This window comes from Sphaeramia orbicularis, chromosome 5 (genome assembly GCF_902148855.1).
Source record: "Sphaeramia orbicularis chromosome 5, fSphaOr1.1, whole genome shotgun sequence".
NCBI lineage: Eukaryota > Metazoa > Chordata > Actinopteri > Kurtiformes > Apogonidae > Sphaeramia > Sphaeramia orbicularis.
The window spans coordinates 25376946-25397961 of NC_043961.1; the positions used below are offsets into that span (position 1 = coordinate 25376946).

Here is a 21016-nt window from a genome sequence, read left to right on the forward strand (position 1 = left end):
CAGAGATTTTCACACACAACCATCTCTAGGGTTTACCAAGAATGGTCCGAAAAGGAGAAATTACCCAGCGAGTGGAAGTTGTTGGGGAAAAAAAATGTCTTGTAGAGCTTTTCTCATCACATAACACATCAAACCTTAAGCAGCAGCATATGCACTCACAGGCCACTTTATTAGGTACACCTGCAACAAGCTAGCCTGCATGGCCAGCCATCCGGTTTTCTCAGTGTATTCAATACTGAGAAAACAGTCTGGAATTGGACCAATCACTGTGAAATTTGCATCTGTTCTATACCGAACAATCAAAAGTCTTGGGGGTGGATGTTTCGCAATGCGTCATATGCATCGACCTCTTTTTGTCACGAGTCAAAGTCAGTTCCAAGTCTGCAAATCTCTTTACAATTGTGGTCGGTTGTTTACTTGATTCAAAAATAAGGATTGAATTACAGATTACACCTTGTATTCCCAAGTTTCTCTGACAAAAGTGCCAGTAATCATTCACCAAAGTTTCTACTCAGCCACCACCACCGCACGCCACAATGGAAACACACTGAGGTTTGTTGACATTAGGGATCTGCTCATCACATAATTTCGTCACATCTGTCTTATCTGTGATTGGTTTACTCGACGCCTGTTAGTCCCGCCTTCATGTTTGGATTCAAGCCCTGTGATTCCAGACGGATTTCTCATTGAGAAAGACGAATGGCTGGCCACGCTAGCAACTAGCAAGGTGTACCTAATAAAATGGCCAGTGAATGTATGTATCCATATTCAGGTCAATTTATAATAAAAATGAATATGCATTTTAGGAGAACTCGCAGACATACAGAATATAATGCAAACAAACAAAGTCTAAACAAAAATGGCAGACTGTTTTGAGAATGTGTTTTAAGCACAAGCAAGTGAAAATGTAGCCCATAGCAAAGACAAAGAATAATAGTTGGTTTCTTACATGGTGTCTTGTAGCTAGTGCATTTAGGTTTTAGTTAACAAAATAATGTGCGCGCTAAAGACTGGATTTTAGTTCTTTTGTGGAAGAAAAATACATAAATTCCTGCAAGTTGAACCAAACTAACCAAAGGTTTATAAGTGACCTCCTGAGACCCAGTAAGTAAAAGTTGTTTTTTTTTTTTTTTTACATTAAATAATTGCCATAATTGAAAACCGTATGATGCCACAGTTTTTCAGATACATTGCTTTATTTGAGGTAATATCCCTTGCAGTGGACAGTTTTTGTTTTGTTTTGTTTTTTAAATAAAGCTGTGAAACTGTCCACCACAGAGGACAAAAATGCATTGCTAGGTCTCAGGAGGTTAATACACAATATGTGACTGTTAAATATTGTGTTTTGGTTATTGTCTATGAAAGAACCATAAGAGAAAAACAAGGTCAGTGTGATGTGTGGAAAAAAAACCACACACAATACAATGAGTTTTTTGGATAGGTACGTGTGTGTGTTGTGGATGCAGATTATGTATTTTGTGGTTTAAATCGTTCTAATATAATCTGTGCTGCAGCTTGAAGTTACTATGATTCTTATCAAACAGCTCCTGTGTGATGTAGCGGCTAAAAGTCAAATGTTTTTGTTGTTGTAGTTCAGATAGAAAAGCTAATCCCACTACCAATGACTTCTTAAATATTGCAACAACAGCTGTGCCATATGGATTGATCAGGATCATCAGGTATCCATCTTGATTATACATTGTGCTTCAAGCTACTAGTGCAAGTGAATATCAACCTTTTCCCAGGACAGATAACCTTTAAAAGTCCCCCGTGTTTTCCCAGTGTGAGCCACTGCAGTGCGCTGACAATAGGGACAGTGTTCTGGACCAGCCCGAGTCCCAGATCACATTTCCTGTTCCTGATTTAAGATCAACTCAGCTGACGACTGATACACTCTGCTCTTCAAAAACCCAGCATTGGGATCATCACTAATTTTGTGTGCGTGAAAGTAAAAAGACAGAGACGACTCATTTTTATCAGACCTGTGGTTTTTGGTTATTGCCTGCAGGGTTTATTAGAAACAAAGAGGGCTCCTCTGTGTATGTAGCTTTCTAACCTATAATAACACACTGTGATAACACATGGAGTCCTGGGAATGAGAACCTGTTGCTTCAGTTCACTTACTTTAATCCTAATGCTGTGCAATGCATAGAAAAATAAATATGTTCTAGTATTTCGGTGGGTGTCAGTGGGGTAAAACCTGGAAATGTTGGGAGTCACAGAGCAGGGATGAGTGGAATGTGTACTGATGAAGATGAGGTGTAGAAATCAGCAGCCCATTCTCAGCTGAACGGACTCTCTTTCTTTTGAACGACATAGAGGAAGTGATATTTTGTTCCCGTTAGGTCAGACGGATTCTCGTGTCTTGCTTTGCATAACTGAAGGTAATATTATGGTGATAGAGTGTGTCTGAACATGTAGGTGTAACTACGACTGCACTTGTCGTTTTTTTTTTTTTTTTTTTTTTTTTTCACTCATAGACACCTGCCAGGTTAGCAAAGCGCCTGTGTCAACTGTATGCACTAACACACATTGTGCGTGTCCTCGGGCGAGACAAAGTTTCAGTCTCATGCCAACCTTATGACAGCAGCATGGCCCAAATTTAGCTGTGCTTTCCCCTCCCTAAAAGATGACCCTTAGAGCCCAAAAGAGAAATAATGAAACTATTCAACAATTGTCAGTCTGTTTTGGGCTTTGGGAAATCAAGCTGAAGAGTCACACAAAAGAGCACGCCAGCTTACCACAATCTTTCATATACACACACACAACTCCACATTGAGCTGCCGACCCCTCACCTTTTTCCCGCGCAGCTTAAGGGACACAATTTAAGAGGGGTCTTATGTGTGTCACCTTTGAACTTTTAGTTGAAAAGAGTAGTAAAGACAGTACAAAACACTACTGAGGAGGGAAAGAAATAAGATCATTTGATCATTAGGAATGTCTTTTTTGCTTGTAATGTTATTGTGTTGATACAAAGCCTGAGTGGTTTTTTTATATGTTTACTTCTGTAACTATATCCCATATATGTTAAAAATAAGTCACAAGTCAGTCATCAAACTTAAGAAAACAAACCCTTTCCATATTTTAGTGATTTATTCCGAACATGCAATGAAATTTAACATATATGTGAACAAGCAAAACATGCATAATAATACAAATATCAACAATCAGAACAATCTTAGACAGAAGAACAGCACAAGAGTTCCATTTACATGCCCGAAAAGGAGTGGGAAGAAGTGCAACTTATTTAATCCCACCCCCTCTCCCTAAAATATTATTAATAATATATATGTTTTCCTTTTCTGTTACTCTTTTATATTTATATCTATTCACACACACACACCCCCACACACACTCATTCATCCATATACACATACATATGTTTATACATATACCCACAACATGTACAAGTACGCATACATGCATACAAATACACATATAATCTTTTACCAATGCATTTCTTAGTTGTGTTGGCGAATAAATAAACAAATAATAAATAACTCAATGAAAGAAATATATACATAAACAACAGTGAACAGTTTTCACCCAGTCCTAAGTTTTATTGATGACTGTCAGATCTCCCATGTTTAAGGATCTTGCAGGAAACAGTGACAGCCTACGTAACCCTTCTATTACAACAGAACTCTATGGGTTGGTGTTTTACCGACAGTAGGGGAAGCACAAAATTATTTTGCAATTCAGGCATTTTTCAAATCCTTGAAAAAACAAAATGCATCCAGTCGGAGGTATTACAATAGAAGTAGGAAAGAGAGATGTATGATTAATTTTACATCATCATGGAAAATTAAAAGTCAATTTGACACTTTGACAGAGTTAGCTCTTTGAGGATAACATTTGATATGTGTTAAATCTATGATAAATCTGACCAGTTTTACTGAGATTTCTACTTCTATTTTTTTTTTTTTTGGGGGGGGGGGTCATAACGCTTATCATTGTCATTCATGTTAAAAATGTCTAGACTCTTGGATTAAAATGAAAAACCATTAAAATTCTACAAATACACAGTCTGAACGTTTGGATGAAGGTGTAAATGAGTAAAATGTACATGAAAGATTACAATATAAGTGAACTAGGGCTGGAAAAAACTACTGTTTTCATTGTTGATGCCTTTCTTAATAAACTAATTTGTTGTGTATAACAAGAAATATCAGAAAAATGATGAAAAATCCCCCCAGATAATGTCCTCAAATATTTTCTATGTTTGACAGAAATTATTCACTTTAAAGAAACTAGAATCAGTGTGCTTTGGCTCAAACTGTTTATCACTGATGATGAAAATGGTTGATTTAATAGTTACTACTTTCTCCATTTGATGTTTTTAAAAAATATAAAATTATAAATCTCACTGAACATTAACTGTTAAATACCACACAGCATGGATCAAATAAACCTAAATACTAATGGATTCTAAATATTCTTTAATGAGGTCTGCTGTTTTAAAAGCGTGTACTGTATCCGCATCCATTTTCAGTTGAGGTGATTTGTGTGAGGCTGAAGTTATTGACAGCCACTTGCACACACACATACACACCATGCACATATAGACGCATCTGTGGGCAATTGGTAATGCTATTAATAAGCTTACAAGCGCACACACACGCAAACCACACGCGCATAAAAACAAGTGGTGTGATGCTATTAATATGTTGAAGAGCAGTACTGAGTACATGTGTGCACTTGAATGATTACACACAATAACACAAGTGTTTACTGACAGGTGACACTAAAAATAAACCCTTCACTGCTGCATATACTGGAAGCTGCACAAAGAGCCACAGTGTTCGTTCAAAAGAAACAAATGTGCACTATTAATACACTGGCCAACACACACCAGCGCTGATGCACAGATACACGTGTACATGCACCCTCAACTGTCGCACATGAAGATCCAACTTATGCAAACACAAAGACCTGCTGTGTACACTCACAAGAAACAACTGCAAGCTATTAATATCTCAGTGCTTGTAGGATAGACACACTAACGTACACACACACATACGGATGCACACGTTAGTAGATTGATACTCCAGCTGCTCGGAAGCAGAGGGACAGAATGTCCCCAACAGCTGTGGATTCCTCTAAACGTAAGGACAGGGGGAAGGGATGGGAAAAAGGTGGCGTTCAGGGGCCGGCATGGTGGATCGGTAATGATGAGTGAATGACGACTTTATCCCTGAATAATGTGGAGACAGAAAGGACTCAAGGGTTTTCAATACCAATAATGAAGGTATCAATACCTCAACTCTAATGACTGAAACTTTTTTCTAATTAGTTTTCCATTTTAACACAAAGAACATTGCATTACCTGTTATCACCCCAAGATCCAGTAGTTTCAGTAGTTTTTTGTCAGTCAATGAAGATGCAAGCTGTGCATGATGTACTGAAACATTACTGGCAGATTGTTGTACTTAAATATTTTAGACTTCTGATTTTTCTCTACATCTAACATTTTCCTTAGTCAAAATAGTGCTGGTGATGGAGGAAAAGAAATGAGATCTTTAGACCATTAGGAAGGTTGTTTTTGCTTGTAATGTTATTTGTTGTTACTAGGCCTGAGCATTAAATATACAATTTATTTCTAATATTATAGACAAAAAAATCCAAATGTGCCCGTAGATTTATATTTTAGGTCTTATTCCAGAAACTTTAGCTTGTGCTTGTGCACTGTACAGTTCATATGTGCAATTTGTTTTCGATTTTCTTATATGTTTACTTCTGTAACACTATACGCCAAATGTGTAAAAAAAAATAAAAAAATCAACAGACTTGGGAAAACCTTTTCCACATTGTTGAGGTAGCATTTTCTATATATAAATCATTGGTGCCAAACTCATTTTGGTTCAGGGGCCATATTTTGCCCAATTTGATCTCGACTGGGCCAGACCAGTTAAAATAATGACAAATCCAAGTTTTTCTTTTTGTTTTAGTACAAAAAAACCCAGTTAAATTATGAAAATATTTACATTTTACAAAAAAGATGTGAATAACCTGAAAAAACTAAAATTTCATTTGAAAAATGTGTGCAATTTTAACAGTATTGTGCCTCGACTTATTATTTATACATGTACATTACACACAATGTTCCATGAACGTGTGGTAACAGGCCGAATATTGTTCAAATTTTGGAGTTTGGAACAAAAATTTGAACAATTTCTACAATATTACATCTGTTATTATTAACATAACTACAGATCACAGTGGATCCATAAATGCACAAAACATGTAGTAACAGGCAGAATATTGTTATAATTGCACATTTCGGGTTGTTCATCTCTATTTTTATTTATGTATTTATTTGCATTTTATTATGAAAGAATAGTTTTGTAAATGTTACTGTTTTCACAGTGTAATGGTATTTTTTTCCACTTAAATTTTTTTCTACATTATTTTTCACAAAGAAAACTTGTCGTTGTCATTATTTATGGGTTTATTGTGTTGTTATTTTTACTGTAGATCACATTGGTCTGTATGTGGAACCTGAACCAAAATGATTTGGACAACCTGGACTGTTCAGGTTCATTTTTGCACTTTCATCCCGCGGGCCAGATTGGATCGTTTGGCAGGCCAGATTTGGCCCCCGGGCTGCATGTTTGACACCTGTGATATAAATCCCCTGTAAATCCTATATACATTAACATATGTTTTTAATAGACCGGATCTCTGTACACATCTACCCAGTTATTCATATTTATTTTGACTATTCTCAACCCATTGTTGTCCTTGTCTCTAGTCAAATATTTGTTTATATTTGGTCTATGTTTAAGTGTGTTTGGGTTTATGTTGGAACTGTACGTCGTGAGCAAAGAAAAACCGAAGCCTACTAAGTACTAAGTACTAGCATACTTGGCCAATAAAGCTGAGTCTGAGTCTAAATGATTCATCACCGTTTCCTCCACCATACCGCTATATTTTTCAGAGAATACAAGCATTTTTCTATATTTACTGGTGGTCAAGATGTTCATAAAAGCAAGTAAATCCAAACACCGAAGCAAAATGCATCATTAACTCAACATAAAAAACCAAGTCGTGGCAATGGCAGGAGGGTTTGAAAAATGCATACCTAATGGAGACAATTACAGCTCAACTTTATTTGAAATTTGATCAGTTTAGTGACATTTAGGCCTCTGTAATCAACCATTTCGGTTGGACAAAATAATATGTCTGTGAATAATTGTTAGGCTGCGGTATGAAATTATAAGTGTCACTGTCATTTTTTTTTCGGGGGGGAAGGATGAAATTTAAGGATTTCCAATGATTTCTACTGTACTGGATGCCAAGTTGCCATATGTTTAAACTGCTCCTGTGTTCTGATGTGTTCAAAAGATTTCATTTATGATGCACATTTATTTAAATAAATTATGTTAAAAAAACAAAAAAAACCTAAACATAAAAACAAGCTGCTCGAACTACTGCCTTTTGTCACTGTGTGGGTTTATTGATAAATCAATGTTGCATAATGTGATGGTGTTTCCATGTTCACTATGGTGCCTCTGAACATCCAAATAAAACATATGTGATGCTGCTGATAAGTTGCAAAACTGCCTTTTTCCTGAATTATTTAAACATTTTGATGGTAAATGTGGCTCAAAAGTCTAACGCTACAGATATTTTTAGATGCCACTGGCTAAGTTTTGAAATTTGGTATCACATGACAAGGCATTTTCAATATTTGATAGTATCTCAGCAGTACAATTAGTATCATGTAAGAGTCAAAGTTTGTTACCCTGTCCTGGTGACAGGTTGTGTGTCTGAACTTTTAGTGCTTATGCTTTGTTGCTCATCTAACAGACAGAAACCTCACGCCTTCTGTCACTGTTTACATATACTTAGTAACTAACACTTACGCTGATGTGTCACTTCAGACTGAACGCCATCCAATACTAACATGGACTTTACTCCTGCTTAACAATAAACAAAAGCACATTTAAGCTTCACAGTGGGGATAAAAATACAGCTAAAGGACATCTGCAACTCTCCGGCTGCAGAAATGAGCCAGTGTGAGGCCATTCAACCAAAATAGCAGCTTCTGCTTAAATGAACCAAGAGGATGTTATGGTGAAGCCTAACTTTAGAAACAGGAAGTCACTGTTTCTGTGTGTTTGTGTATGTGTGTGTGTGTGTGTGTGTGTGTGTGTGTGTGTGTGTATGTGTGTGTGTGTGTGTTTGTGTGAGTGTGTGTGTGTGTGTGTGTTTGTGCGAGTGTGTGTGTGTGTGTGTGTGTGTGTGCATGCATGCACCACAGCCTCTGCTTTTGTGCAGGTGCGTACATGAGCGATGTGTATGTGTGTTAGTGCTTCAGTGTGTTGCTGCAGAAGGCTCACAGAAAGAGGATGATGGTTGTGAAACGAATATGCCATTACAGAAACCAGAAGTTTGTCTCCTGCCTATTTTTAGCAACACAACGCTACAATGAGAGACAGAGAAGCACACATACAGATCTTATCTAGATCCAGTTCTGCTTATTCTTTGACTGTTCCAGATTTTATATCAGAAATAGTAGTTTGTTTCTGTTTTAAAATATGCACCCAGTGCTGTTTATCGACTGGTGAAAAGCAAACCATATAAAAACAATGTTGGCTAAAAATACCTGCACCGTTGCACTATTTTTTCGCAATGTGATGTTGAAACAAGTGTGTATTGAAAATGTCCTGATGTAGTGCACTAATGGTAAGATGGGAAGTGATCAGCAAGTTTTTAAAAAGCCTTAAGGGTCATAATGAAAGAAACCTTAACTGTTGAGCTAGTTTTGTGAATGCATAATACAGTGACGGAGCTGCTTTTGTGTCTAGTCATATAATGAGTCATGCTGTATGTCTGCTGCCTAAAGTCACAGGTACAGTTTCAGTGTCGAACATTGTTTTGGATGAATGGCTTTTTCTTTGAATATGCGGAAGAATACAGAAAAATGTCAGGACAGACCATTCATCTCTGGTACAGCACGGTGTTTGGGAACGGCATTCAGAGATTCAGTGTACGGTTACTGCAGAGTGGTATTTTCTGGGTAAATGCATCACAGGTGTTGCTTTTTGGTCTTAGATGAGAAGTAAAACTGACTTCCTGATCATTTCCTTTCTCACAGGGGAGCTGAGTTGTTTGGTAATCCACCGTGTATGTGTGTGTGTGTGTGTGTGTGTGTGTGTGTGTGTGTGTTTGTGTGTGTGTTTGTATGTGTATGTGTGTGTGTTTGTGAGTTAGTGAGTGTATAGATGATTACAGTCACCACCACTACCACACTGCTTCACTAGTGATTAATTTCCTTTGAAAACACTCAGACATTCTTTTGGTAATACATACTGTTCTGCTGCAGCTTCCTGTTGCACCTTTCACTTTTTTTTCTTACGGTAAAGAAAGCTTACGAAAACAAACCCCTCAAACCTCAGCAGCGTTATGTTCTGTCTTGGACGAGCTGAAACTGGGACAACTTAAAATACCTCAGTGTCTCTGAGATTAGGTTTGTCTTAGCCTCCAAAAGTTAACTTGCAAGGTAGGATTCCAGAGCGAGAAGCATGTACTGTAAACCCTGTGTTTCTTTTTTGAGCTGCTTGAATATTATGCATTGTTTTGCTGCACAAGATCATCTCTAAATCTGGTTTTGGCCGTCTAGCTCTTATAAAAAAATAAAACACGAAAACACATTGCAGCAGTCTTGAACAATGTGTTGTTGTTATGAACTCTGTCAAACAGGGGCCACAGAACGAAAAAGCACCCAGCTTAAGCAGGAAAATGTTATCTTATACTGTAAATATTTCTTGTCCCTTTAGCTTCCTGCCTGTTTTAATGCCCTCTTGTACATCAGTCTCACTTGACTTCCAGTAGCAAAGAGTGTGGGAGTGTTTTCTTCTGCAGCAAAACCCTGTCAACCTAAAATTCTTCCACAGACGTGATTATTTCTCTCTGCAAGAAGCTGCTGCTGGGTCAGCTTCTGGCTATGCAGGTGGAAAGTTCAGTGGAGTGTGCACATATTGTTGTTTTCTACTGATGTTATTAGAAGAGATTAATGATGCATGATTTGTTTTGTTATTTTCACTGCGATTCATCGATGTAGTTAGTTTATTATCTCAATATACAGGGTTCCCGCAGGGTCTTAAAAAGTCTTAAAAGTCTTGAATTTACATATCTTCGCTTAATGCCTGAAAAAGTCTTTCAAAGGTATTTAATTTGATATGGTAGGTCTTAAAGGAGTGACAGTTTGCTTTTTTAAATGGAATTATGCATTTTAAAACATTTCCCTGTGGTCTACATGAACTGTAAATGCTATACTTGGGTCTGAATTCTTCATTAATTAAACTCTACAGGTCTATCTTCAACCCTATTTTTGAATTTTGACACGAGAAAGGTTGTTTTGAGCGCTGGCCCTTTAAATGCACATGACCCCACCCTCTCCAGGTTGTTGACTGTGCTGCTCTGTCCCGTTCAACCACTTGTGTTCGTTAATATAACCACATATAACATTTTAGGTAATCGACTTGAAGTTTGGACATATTTTCAGTTTTTACTACAACCACTGCTGCTGATAAACAATTATGGTGTACTCGGAGAAATGTTTGTCGGAAGTCTTGATGTTATATGTGCAAATGTTGTGATGTAACTAGTTATAAAATGTAACAAATTAAGAAAGAATTGAAATGGGTTGTAGAAATCCACTTGATTTTTGCCAAAATGAATATAAAGATAGCTTTGCTGCACCAGGAGGGTTCAAATTCAAACTTTATGAAGTGTTAGAGTCCAAATACACAAATAAATGTACCAAAGACTAATAAAAGTGGGTTTAGCAAAATATGACCCCTTTAAGTTATGTTGCTATAAACGTGTCCCCTGTATTGTGTTTAAATGTGTCTGTTAAATATCCAAGCTGCAGAGAAAGTAACATCAATCTACTCAGTTCCAACCTGAAAATTTATATTGAAATTAGGAACCAATTGTTATTAACTTTGCAGCCCCCAGTGAGAAATGACTCTGAACAGTGGGAATTGGTGTCAGAATATATAAATACATTTTCCTAAATTCTAGGAGTCCCAAATGTGTGCCAGTATGGCTGTGAAATAGGCATTAAATTCTATTCTCAGTCGTCTCAAAAAGGTCTTAAAAAGTCTTAAATTTAACTTGTAGAAACCTGTAGGAACCCTGAATATAACAGTTAAAATGTGTTTTTGTAATGTAATTTGTAGTCATAGCATTAAAGACAGAGTCACTTACAGGAATAATGTGAGTAATGTTGAGTAATATTTTTCGGGTTGCAGTCATTCAGGCTACATTCAGGGTTCAGTAAATTTCCATGTCCTTCCCTCCCCACCCTTACTGTCCCTCTACCCCAGAGGGAGCAAGGTGTCTCCTTCCATACTGTCTTTTCTACGCTTTTGTGTCAGAACCGAAACATTCCTCGCTGTGTTTATTGGTTTCAGGTGTCAGACGCATTACATGTGAAAACAGTATCGTGTTATCTGTGAGCTTGCATATGTTTTTGTCTCATTTATATGATGCATCACAAAAGTAGAGAGTAACCTGAGGTTGGTGTTTTCTCGCTACTAGTTGTCATTAGCTTTCTGTCTGGTGTTTTATAGCTGATAACATCAGGCCTGTGTTGTGCTTCAATTGAACCAACAGCAGCGAAAAGCACTAACATATTGTGAACAGTGGATAATATAAATGGATCCAAACCTTTTTCCCACTTCTCTGCACCTATAAAAAGACATCTGTATTTGATTAGGGCCTGAAGTTGAGTTCAGTTGTTTCACTGGTGCTAAATTTAGCCTTTTGGTTTGTTTCATTTCAGTAAAACCTGGAAGGGAGATGACAGATTAATGTACCTGACCCAAATGCCTTGACCACACAATGTTCAAATCCACTCCCCACCCAGTTCCCTTCATACTTTCTTTTGTGCCCCAATAACTGACGTACAACAAACATCCTTCGCTTTGCTTTTTCAGTTCAGCGTTTGACAATGGAGGACTTAATTAGATGAATTTTTACTAATAAATAAGCAGAGTTCAAGGAGCAGCACACATCTATGCAGGAAGACAAGCAGGCCAAATAAACAGAGTGTACTTTTCAGCTGGATCTGTCAGATCAGCAGCCAATTCTGCAACTGTAAATATACTGTATAAAATGAACTTTAACATGTGGGCTTTTTCCTCTCTCTCTTCTTCCTGCAGTGGATGTGATCACATTTCTTTACTCATCTCTGGGGAGTAGTCCATGGACCTAAGTGTCACCCAGAGGTTGTTACCTCCAGGCCCAGATCCGGCCATGCTCGCCCCCCACCCTCCGTTTTTCCTGGGACCCCTCTCCTCTCAGCAATGCTCCCAGTTTTCCAAGCAGCATTTGCAGGTGAGGACACAGGGCAGAGGTGTCAAAAGTGTTCACATTCATTACTCAGGTAGAAGTATAGATACTAGGGTTTAAAAAGTCGTCTGTAGAAGCTTTTTACTCAAGTAAAAGTGTAAAAGTACTGGTTTCAAAACTACTTAAAGTATAAAAGTAAATTTAAGTGTTTCCCACGTCTCATCTATGCATGCGCATCTGTCAGAATGGCAGCTTGTACGAAGCAAAAGAAACAAACAGGCTGGAATATATTCATGCAAACAGTAGTGGGAAGAGCACATTCATTGTATTCTTTCACATTATAACTTTTATCAATTGAAATATTTTGAACCAAGCAATCATACAGCCTGTCATATAAGCATTCAGCAGATTGGGGGGGGGTTGTCAGTCAAGGAATTCCCTGGGCTTTCCCGACTCAATCACCATCTGTAACTCTGCAGCACGGGATTGGTTAACAAATATTCCAAAATGCCTGGCTTCCTTTAATAGAAGAACTATGTTTGTAATAAATACATTTAAAGTTTTGTTAAGCCTAGTCCTTAAAAAAATACACAATGTACTTAAAAAAATAGGCAAAAAAGCCATTCCCACGGCACACATAGTATTTATATATCCGTGTGTAAATAACATATATGACAGGCTGTATGATTGCTTTGTTCAAAATATTTAATTGATAAAAGTTATAATGTGAAAGAATACAGTGAATACAGCTAGTGTTTGCATGAATATATTCCAGCCTGTTCGTGTCTTCCACTTTGTACTAGCCAGATTCTGACAGATATGCAATGTGAATGTGTAGATGAGACCTGGGTCCATGACAACTGTATACGAAAGGGCCAAAAACAGGGCCTATAGTGCACTACCCCACCTTCCCAAAAAACATGTTTCTAAAGGCCATAATGACTGTAATGTAATATTAAAATGTTAATGTTGAAACTTTTGGGATGCACTAGTCTACCTGTTTCAGCCGCATATATGCCCTTTGAAAATGAACGCATTTTAGTGTGATGCAAATGTATTAAAGAACCATATATATGTACTACTGAGCATTAACATGTGTTTCATGGGGCGGAAGATATGATTACTAGTTAGTTAGTTAGTTAGTTAGTTAGTTAGTTAGGGCTCCTGCGACGGGGCGGGTGTCCCATCCCGGTGCGTTGAGCCGACCAGGTGAACCAATTTTTTCCATCGCTGGCGGTCTTGTGCCAGCTGCTCTGCGTCCTCCATGGTAACTCCATGTTGTTGGAGGTCGCCCGCAATGACGTTGAGCCATCGGGTGCGGGGTTTGCCTCGTGGTCGTTTCCAGTCTGCGGCCTTCGGGTCAAACTAAAGGATGGCTCTTGTCGGATGATCATGAGGGAGGTGGAGGACATGACCGAACCAGCGGGTGCGACGTTGCGCGGCCAGGCTGGATGTTTTGGGCTGGCATGTGCGGGCTCGAAGCACCTAATTGGAAACCCGCTGGGGCCACCTGATGTTTTCAGTGGTTCTGAGAGCCCTGCTATCAAAGCCATCTATTCTGGCAGCCAGAGTCTTGTTTAAGGGCCATGTTTCCGAGCCATAGAGCAGGATGGAGAGGACGGCCCCTTTTGTTACGAAACTGATATGATGACTAGTTGAATGTAATTATTGTAATGGTGTAAAAAGTCAGGTGTGATGGATCGTGTACAAACCAATAGGGTGTCGGAATGATATATGTTTATACTTCTCATCCAACTACAGTCAAATTCACTCCATCCAGTTAGTGCAATTTATCTGGATAGTTTTTTGTTTTTTATTTGAACGATGACAAGGCGGAATGAAAACAAGCCGAAATGAAACAGGAGTAACGAAGCTATTTTTAAAATGTAAGGAGTAGAAAGCACAGATAATTGCGTGAAAATGTAAAGAGTAGAAGTAAAAAGTTGGCTGAAAAATAATTACTCCAGTAAAGTATAGATAGGCAAAATTTCTACTTAAGTAAAGTAACTAAGTATTTGTACTTCGTTACTTGACACCTCTGACGCAGGGAAGGTAAAATGATCAGTCAACTGCAACATTCAATAGTGGTTTTATTTTATGTACATTAGAGAGCCACATAAAAGATGAATTTCCACTGCCCTAGTGATTTTTTTTTTTTTTTAAATTATTATTCAGTTTTAATACAGTAGAAAGTGCTTGTTGTGATTATGACTATAGTAGTCAATTAAAAAAACAGAATTATTCCTACATATATACTGTTTAAATCCTTCACTTTTCGTTGTCAAATAGTCCATTTAGACTTAGGCTGTGGGCTAGTATTGTGTTCACTCTGAAATCCGTTTCTTTCAGTAAAATAGCAGAAACTTGATAAGTCGATAACGTGCAGTCATGTGACGCCAATGTCCTTGGCGTGACCAGATCCCAACAAACCACATGTGGAACAAAGAGCATGTTTGTCTGGGGCTTATTTTTAGATGTAACGTCTAATGTCTGAAATAAACAAACATAGTATCAGTGATATACATTCTGTCGCAGTAAATCTACTTCACCCGGAGTATGGGATTTTCTCCTCCTGCTGCTGATGATAAAAAAAATAAGGAAGTTCAATAAGAGGGAGGACTGGGCTTATCCTGTTCATTTAGTTTGATTTTGTCACAACATGGAGATGAACAGAATAATGAAATAAAAAAAGTCACAAAATGAACAAAGTAATCAACAAAATGATAAAGAGTGAACAAATTAGTCAATAAAAGGAACAAATATGAACAAATTCAACAAAATTATCAACAAAATGCACAAAAATGAATGACATAATCAATAAAATATACAAAATATTTAACAAGATGAAAAAATAAGCACAACCAAATGAACAACGGAACCTTCTGATCTGATAATGTAAAAATTAAATTAAATTAAATTAAAGTTTATTTGTAGAGCCCTATATCACAACAAGGTTGCCTCACAGGGCTTTACAGAATTAAATCAGGATTTCATACTCATCACAGTTCATTTTATTTTAAAATGATTTGAAAACAAGTTATTTCCGAGTACGTTTGCTCAGATATTCAAAACTTTGACACAGATTTTGGATATAAACCTGACTTTTCTTTGCCTGAACTCATGCATTCCCTTCAAAATTAACATGTGGGACATGAGAACGAGGGACACAAAGCCTGGTCACAGTACCCGGACTGAGGAGAAAAGGTAGAAGAGTCGGCAGCGGGCCTAGAAGAGGACAGTTTTACGGTTTCCATAGGCTTTTTGTGTTTAAGAAACTGCAGGAGGATGCAGCTGGAGGCAACAGTCAGGCTAATGCTGCATTCATGTCATATCCTCTGAGCTGTAACTATGAGCAGCTGAGTGGAAAAATCACCGACACACATGTGTAACATAACAGATACCATGTTTATCAGTCTGTATAGTCTGGACAAGTTAAAGGTTTAATTATAATAACCACCCATGTGTAGTCATTAATTTTACCCAGGTTACTGTATGTGGTTTCCATAGTGTGTAGTGATGGTGATGATAATATGTTTGTCTAAATTTAGTAGCATTTTATTTGTTTGAGATACACTGAGAAAAAGACAGGTGAAACTCCTCCCATATCAACCACAAAAACAAACCAGTGGTTTCCATTACATGTCTTTAACAGGTTCACTGTTCAGTAGGAATTGTATGAAACCGGTCATGTTACTGTAAACAGACCCCCTTCTCCTCCTCAGCTTTTGATTGTGATTGATGCTTATAATGGAGTAGTTGATTGCTTCTGTTGTTATAATGATATAAGGTAAATCTGTAGCTTCATTTATTTTATCTTTATTGTTTTCTCTTTTCAGTACAACTTAGAACAAAGAGAGATGGAAGAGGACACAACAGAAGTGTTACAGCACCTAATACGAAAGAATAAGAAGGAGCCGAGTGAGTACGGCATTCACATTCACATAATGTAATGTGTTTTTTTTATTTTATTTTTTAAATGCAGCATCTTCCCTGAAACACTGTACTATGAGTCATGGTGCACAGTATGTTAAAAGAAAAAGTGGGGGGGTTTCCAACAGAACTGTGACGCATTCACGGATTCCAGGGAAATTTGTGCGCATATCAAACCAAAGTTAAACAAACAAGCCATTTTCAGGAAACACTTTGTTTTTATTTTTACCGTCTAGAGGAAATGAAGATAGTAAAGAGGAAAGTGACAAATATCCTGTATCCTTCTTCTTGTCAATACAGTGCACGGCTATTAAAAAAAAAAAGAATCTGGTATTTTACAGTCGAATGTCGATGTCTTGCTTTTGGCTGATTGGGTTTATGAACTAGCAGGTGGTATAGCCAGTCCCCAGGTGAGGAAGAAGCTTCGAGACCATATAATTATGAAGCACCACCCCAACCATGACAGACTGACTCCCAGCCACAGCAGCCCTGCATCAGGATACAGGTGAGACAGAAAATCTGCATAATACACTGTATTAAATGACATTTTATTGTAGGAGGAGTCAAACGAAAGGAATAAGCAGGAACAGAGCTGAAGTCCCGCCCCTTGTGATGGGCACCATGGGAAAAAATATGAACATCAGCCACTGCTAAGAGATAAATGCATCTACATATCTACACTGTTGGCCATAAATTTGGTATAATTTTCTTTTCCGATTCATTCGTCTTTTTATTCCTATTTATACACATCGGTAATCAACTTTGCAATGATCACATACTGAGTCTCAGTTACACTTTATCTATAAAGAATAAATCAGTGGCAGTTCGAAGAGGGGAAAACATTTTATTCCAACTTTATGAGCAACAGTGTATACAAAGGCAAAGATAACACAGAAACTTCTAGTTTTTACTGGACTGTATTTCTCATTGCACGATAAAAGTCACCAACACCAAAACAACACCTGACTTGGTATATTTTACCTTAATCTTCAAGAGTGAGGTGAAAAAGTATTAGAAAAGGAAAAGGGAAAATCACTACAGTCTGGTTATGTTGAAGCTGCTGAGACATTTTCAGTCACTTTGAAGAGATGGTGAAGAAGGAAAGTTACAGTAATATCACCTCTAACTCACAGATGTGTAGTCTTCATATTTATGTATATTCACAGTCTAATATTTACAGTTTTGCATGAAACTCTGACTTTCTTTGCTCACAAAATGATCTTTTAATTTATAATCATCATGTGTAAAAAATGCATAATTCAATTCAGATCAGTTTAGTACTAATAGTTACTATACTATGTAAATAATTAATAATATTATTTTAGTTTTTTTCAAAGTCAAAGTCAGCTTTAGTGTCAGTTTTGCCATATGTACATCGCATACAGAAAACTGAAATCACAAAACTCTAAGGAGCAAAATGAGCATAATAGAAAAAATACAAAATATTAAATAGAATATAAACTGTAAATAATGAACAATATAATTATAAAGATAGAATATAATAATAAGCAGCAGGAGGTTGAGGAGACAATAAATAGTTGTTTCATTGTCACATGGTTTCTCCTCTGTCCTGTCCATTTAAGAGACTAGAGGCTCATCCTGTCCTATTCATTCCAATGGGAAGAGTGAACATGATTTATAGGTTTTTGACTCAGACCTGTATTCTTTGGTCAAAAAAGTAAAAACTGGACCCATCATCATATGAACATTCTACCATTAACATAGACAGATCAGGAGAAAATGGATTTGTTTGGCCTGTGTGTGTCTCAGATGCACAATCCCACCATATTTCACACCACAAATGTCATCCAGACGAAAGGTAAAGGTGAGCTGGGAAATAAAACCAGTGGTAATGATGATGAAATATCAATCTGTTCTCAAACCTTCTAACCATGCCCTTTTAGGAGACAGGAAATTTGATATGGCTCGTCTTTGTAAATTACTGTGTTGCCAAATAATATACAGACAAAAATAACAGTGGACAATAAATAAGATCATTTCATTCACATTTTTGTGATTGAATGATTTGAAAAATGTATAAATTGCAAAACTGAAATTAGTCCGTCTTCTGCTTTCACCAGCGCCACAAGTTACGTCGACAGAGTTTCCAAGTAATTATATGATCTATGAAAATGAACTGAAAATAGGAAGCGGGGAAATGAAGTGTTATTTAGAATGAACCTCTTTCCCATGGAGCTTTTGTTCTGATCAGCCAACAGACATCATTTTATTCACATAGTGGGTGTGATATGAGTTGAACACTAAAGAGAGTAGAACACAGCGTAAAATCATCTATGAACAACCTGTAAACCAAGACGATCTGAACTTCTTTTAGGTTGTAGTCCATCATCCTGACTTAACAGATGCATATAAACATGCATACAACTTAAAAAGTCCTGCGTGTTTCTGTGATCCAACTGAACATAGACTCTAAAGAATCTCTATAAATGGACAAAGAATATATAGGAACATAAGTGGTAACAACCCATGATGCAACACTGTTAAATTTAGTTCATCCTACTCACTTTATCACATGATTCCATGTTCATTTTCTTACATTTTGACTGTGTTTCCTGTTCCAAACTTAAGCAATGCTCTGCTTGTGTGATCAGTTAGTTTTTAGAATTTAAGAATCGCATATTAAAAAAAAAACAAAACAAAAAAAACACACAAATATTTGCTCTTTTGTTCCATTTCTCTCCATACTTGGAAATGACTAATATGAAATTCCATTCTTTTCAATACATTTTCTGGAACCTTGTTGTATATTTAGAAATGAAATGTATTTTCATTCATACAAAAACTGTGGTCCCATGAGGAGTGTGTGACATCTCTGAAATTAATCATCAGGCAAAGATAAATGCCATCACTTCACCACATGAGTTTCTTTTGCTTGTGATTTGACTCATTTATTGCCATGGTCTTCTTTTCTGCCCTGTGTGTCCTAATCTTCATAACACAGCAGTGGACAGAAACATCCAGACTTTACTGAGTTTCACTGTACTATGAAGGAACGTTTGTTTGTTTTTTTTTAGCATTAATATACAGTCACAGAAAAAATTATTACACCACTCCTTGTTTTCTTCAATTTCTTGTTCATTTTAATGCCTGGTACAACTAAAGGTATGTTTGTTTGGACAAATATAATGATAACAACAAAAATAGCTCATAAGAGTTTAATTTAAGAGCTGATATCTAGCCATATTCCATGTTTTGTTGATAATAACCAAAATCACTTCAGTTCTTACATCAATATCTATGACAAAAACAGTGCTTTTAGGCATTCCATGTTTTCTTTTCTGTTTTATTCACATGATACACACAGGAGTTAGCACTTGTTTGCATAACCATTGTTTTTGATGACTTTTGATGGTCTAATATTTTTTCTACTGTATCATCAGGCTGACTTTTACAGACTCATGAGTTCAGCTGTTTGTCTGTTTCTGTTTTGTTCACATAGGCTCCCGGTTGTTGACATGTCCCCAAAGGCCCTGAAGCCTCAGGTTACAACCTGTGACCAGCGTAAGAACCTGGTTCTACGCAGAACAGGTGAGATCCTGCCGGCCATTTGTGTGTGTGTGTGTGATGGGGGTTCCCACTATGAGGGTAAAGCTTTGGGGGCCCTTGGTGACTTTCCACTGCAGACGTCTTCTCCGGTGGTGTGTGCTCAGTGTAATATGAGCGAGAGTCAAATGTGGTCTGACTGCATAGCTCAATCAGATAATTTGCTGTGATTATTGTTCAGGTGTTATTATATTACCGTTTACATGTAATATATTGTATTACATTATATTTTACACGAAATGGTGAGAAAGTGGGCATGTGAATGAAAATACACAAGAGTACATTTTGCAGAAAGATGAAAGAAAGTCATTAAGCAACAGACCTGCAGGGCCCGAGAGAGAGGGAGACCAAACACAGTCATAAAACAACAGCGAGACTCAAAGAACAAAGCAGTTACATAACTTTAACTTAGGTATGTGTAAAATGAACTGCGTGAGAGTCCACGGCAGGTCTCACTAACCATGTGAATGAGAGTGGGAGTGGTTTTCTTATACTGTACATCTTAGTGAGTGCCATTCATAATGCCATTATTTATTTGCGTTGCCGTAGAGCCCTGAGGTAACAGAACACACACCCTCCAGTGCTTTTTTTCAGGGCTGAAACAACAGCAGCCGTTTTTATCTGCTGTCAGCCAAACACTGATTGATTGATTTGTTTAGGCTTATTGGAGCTTGTCCAATGTAAACATCAGATTTTTTTAATCCCATGACTTAGATGGAGGTACTCTCTTTGTTCAGCTGTCCTGCTATAACATTGTTTTGTTGTGCAACTGCAATTGTTCTGCCATTACTGACGCAAAAGGCCTATAACACTTCAATCACTTCATTGTCAAGTTTTGCAAGTATGCAAGCTCTGTTTTTTTAAGTATCTGTATGTTATTGTATCATTCAGATGAGACACTTATGGCTATGTCTGTGTGTGCAAGTGCTTCTTCGTGGACTCATTTGATTGTATTTGTGTGTGCACAGTCTCTGAACCAACTTTAAAGTGGAAGTTAAAGAAACTCATCAGTACAAGGCCAATCCGAGTACAGCGTAAGACCAGTGCCCCTCCCGCTGTCAAGCACAGGACAGAAACTCTGGGTAGAGTATCTTCACTCAATAGGATCATGCTGCAGATCTTGTGATCCTATTTTCTCTGCACAGCTTTTTCAACTATTTCAAGTGCTGTTTTCATCTGTTACATTACAGTTGCTTTTGAATCAACACACATCAGGCAG

At 37.3% G+C, this 21016-nt stretch overlaps 1 protein-coding gene across 3 annotated transcripts in view; it reads left to right on the forward strand.

The window, feature by feature from the left end:
- Positions 1–21016, forward strand: part of LOC115419858 (histone deacetylase 7-like) — a 62056-nt gene that overhangs the window by 16008 nt on the left and 25032 nt on the right. For 2 of the 3 annotated variants that reach the window (XM_030134910.1, XM_030134909.1), the window contains exons 2-6: positions 12174–12348; positions 16140–16221; positions 16621–16738; positions 19694–19782; positions 20766–20879. In XM_030134910.1, the coding sequence (XP_029990770.1) occupies positions 12217–12348; positions 16140–16221; positions 16621–16738; positions 19694–19782; positions 20766–20879 (535 nt within the window). In that variant the 5' untranslated portion in view covers positions 12174–12216. The remainder of the gene's footprint in view (positions 1–12173; positions 12349–16139; positions 16222–16620; positions 16739–19693; positions 19783–20765; positions 20880–21016) is intronic. The other variant, XM_030134911.1, reaches the window with a different exon arrangement.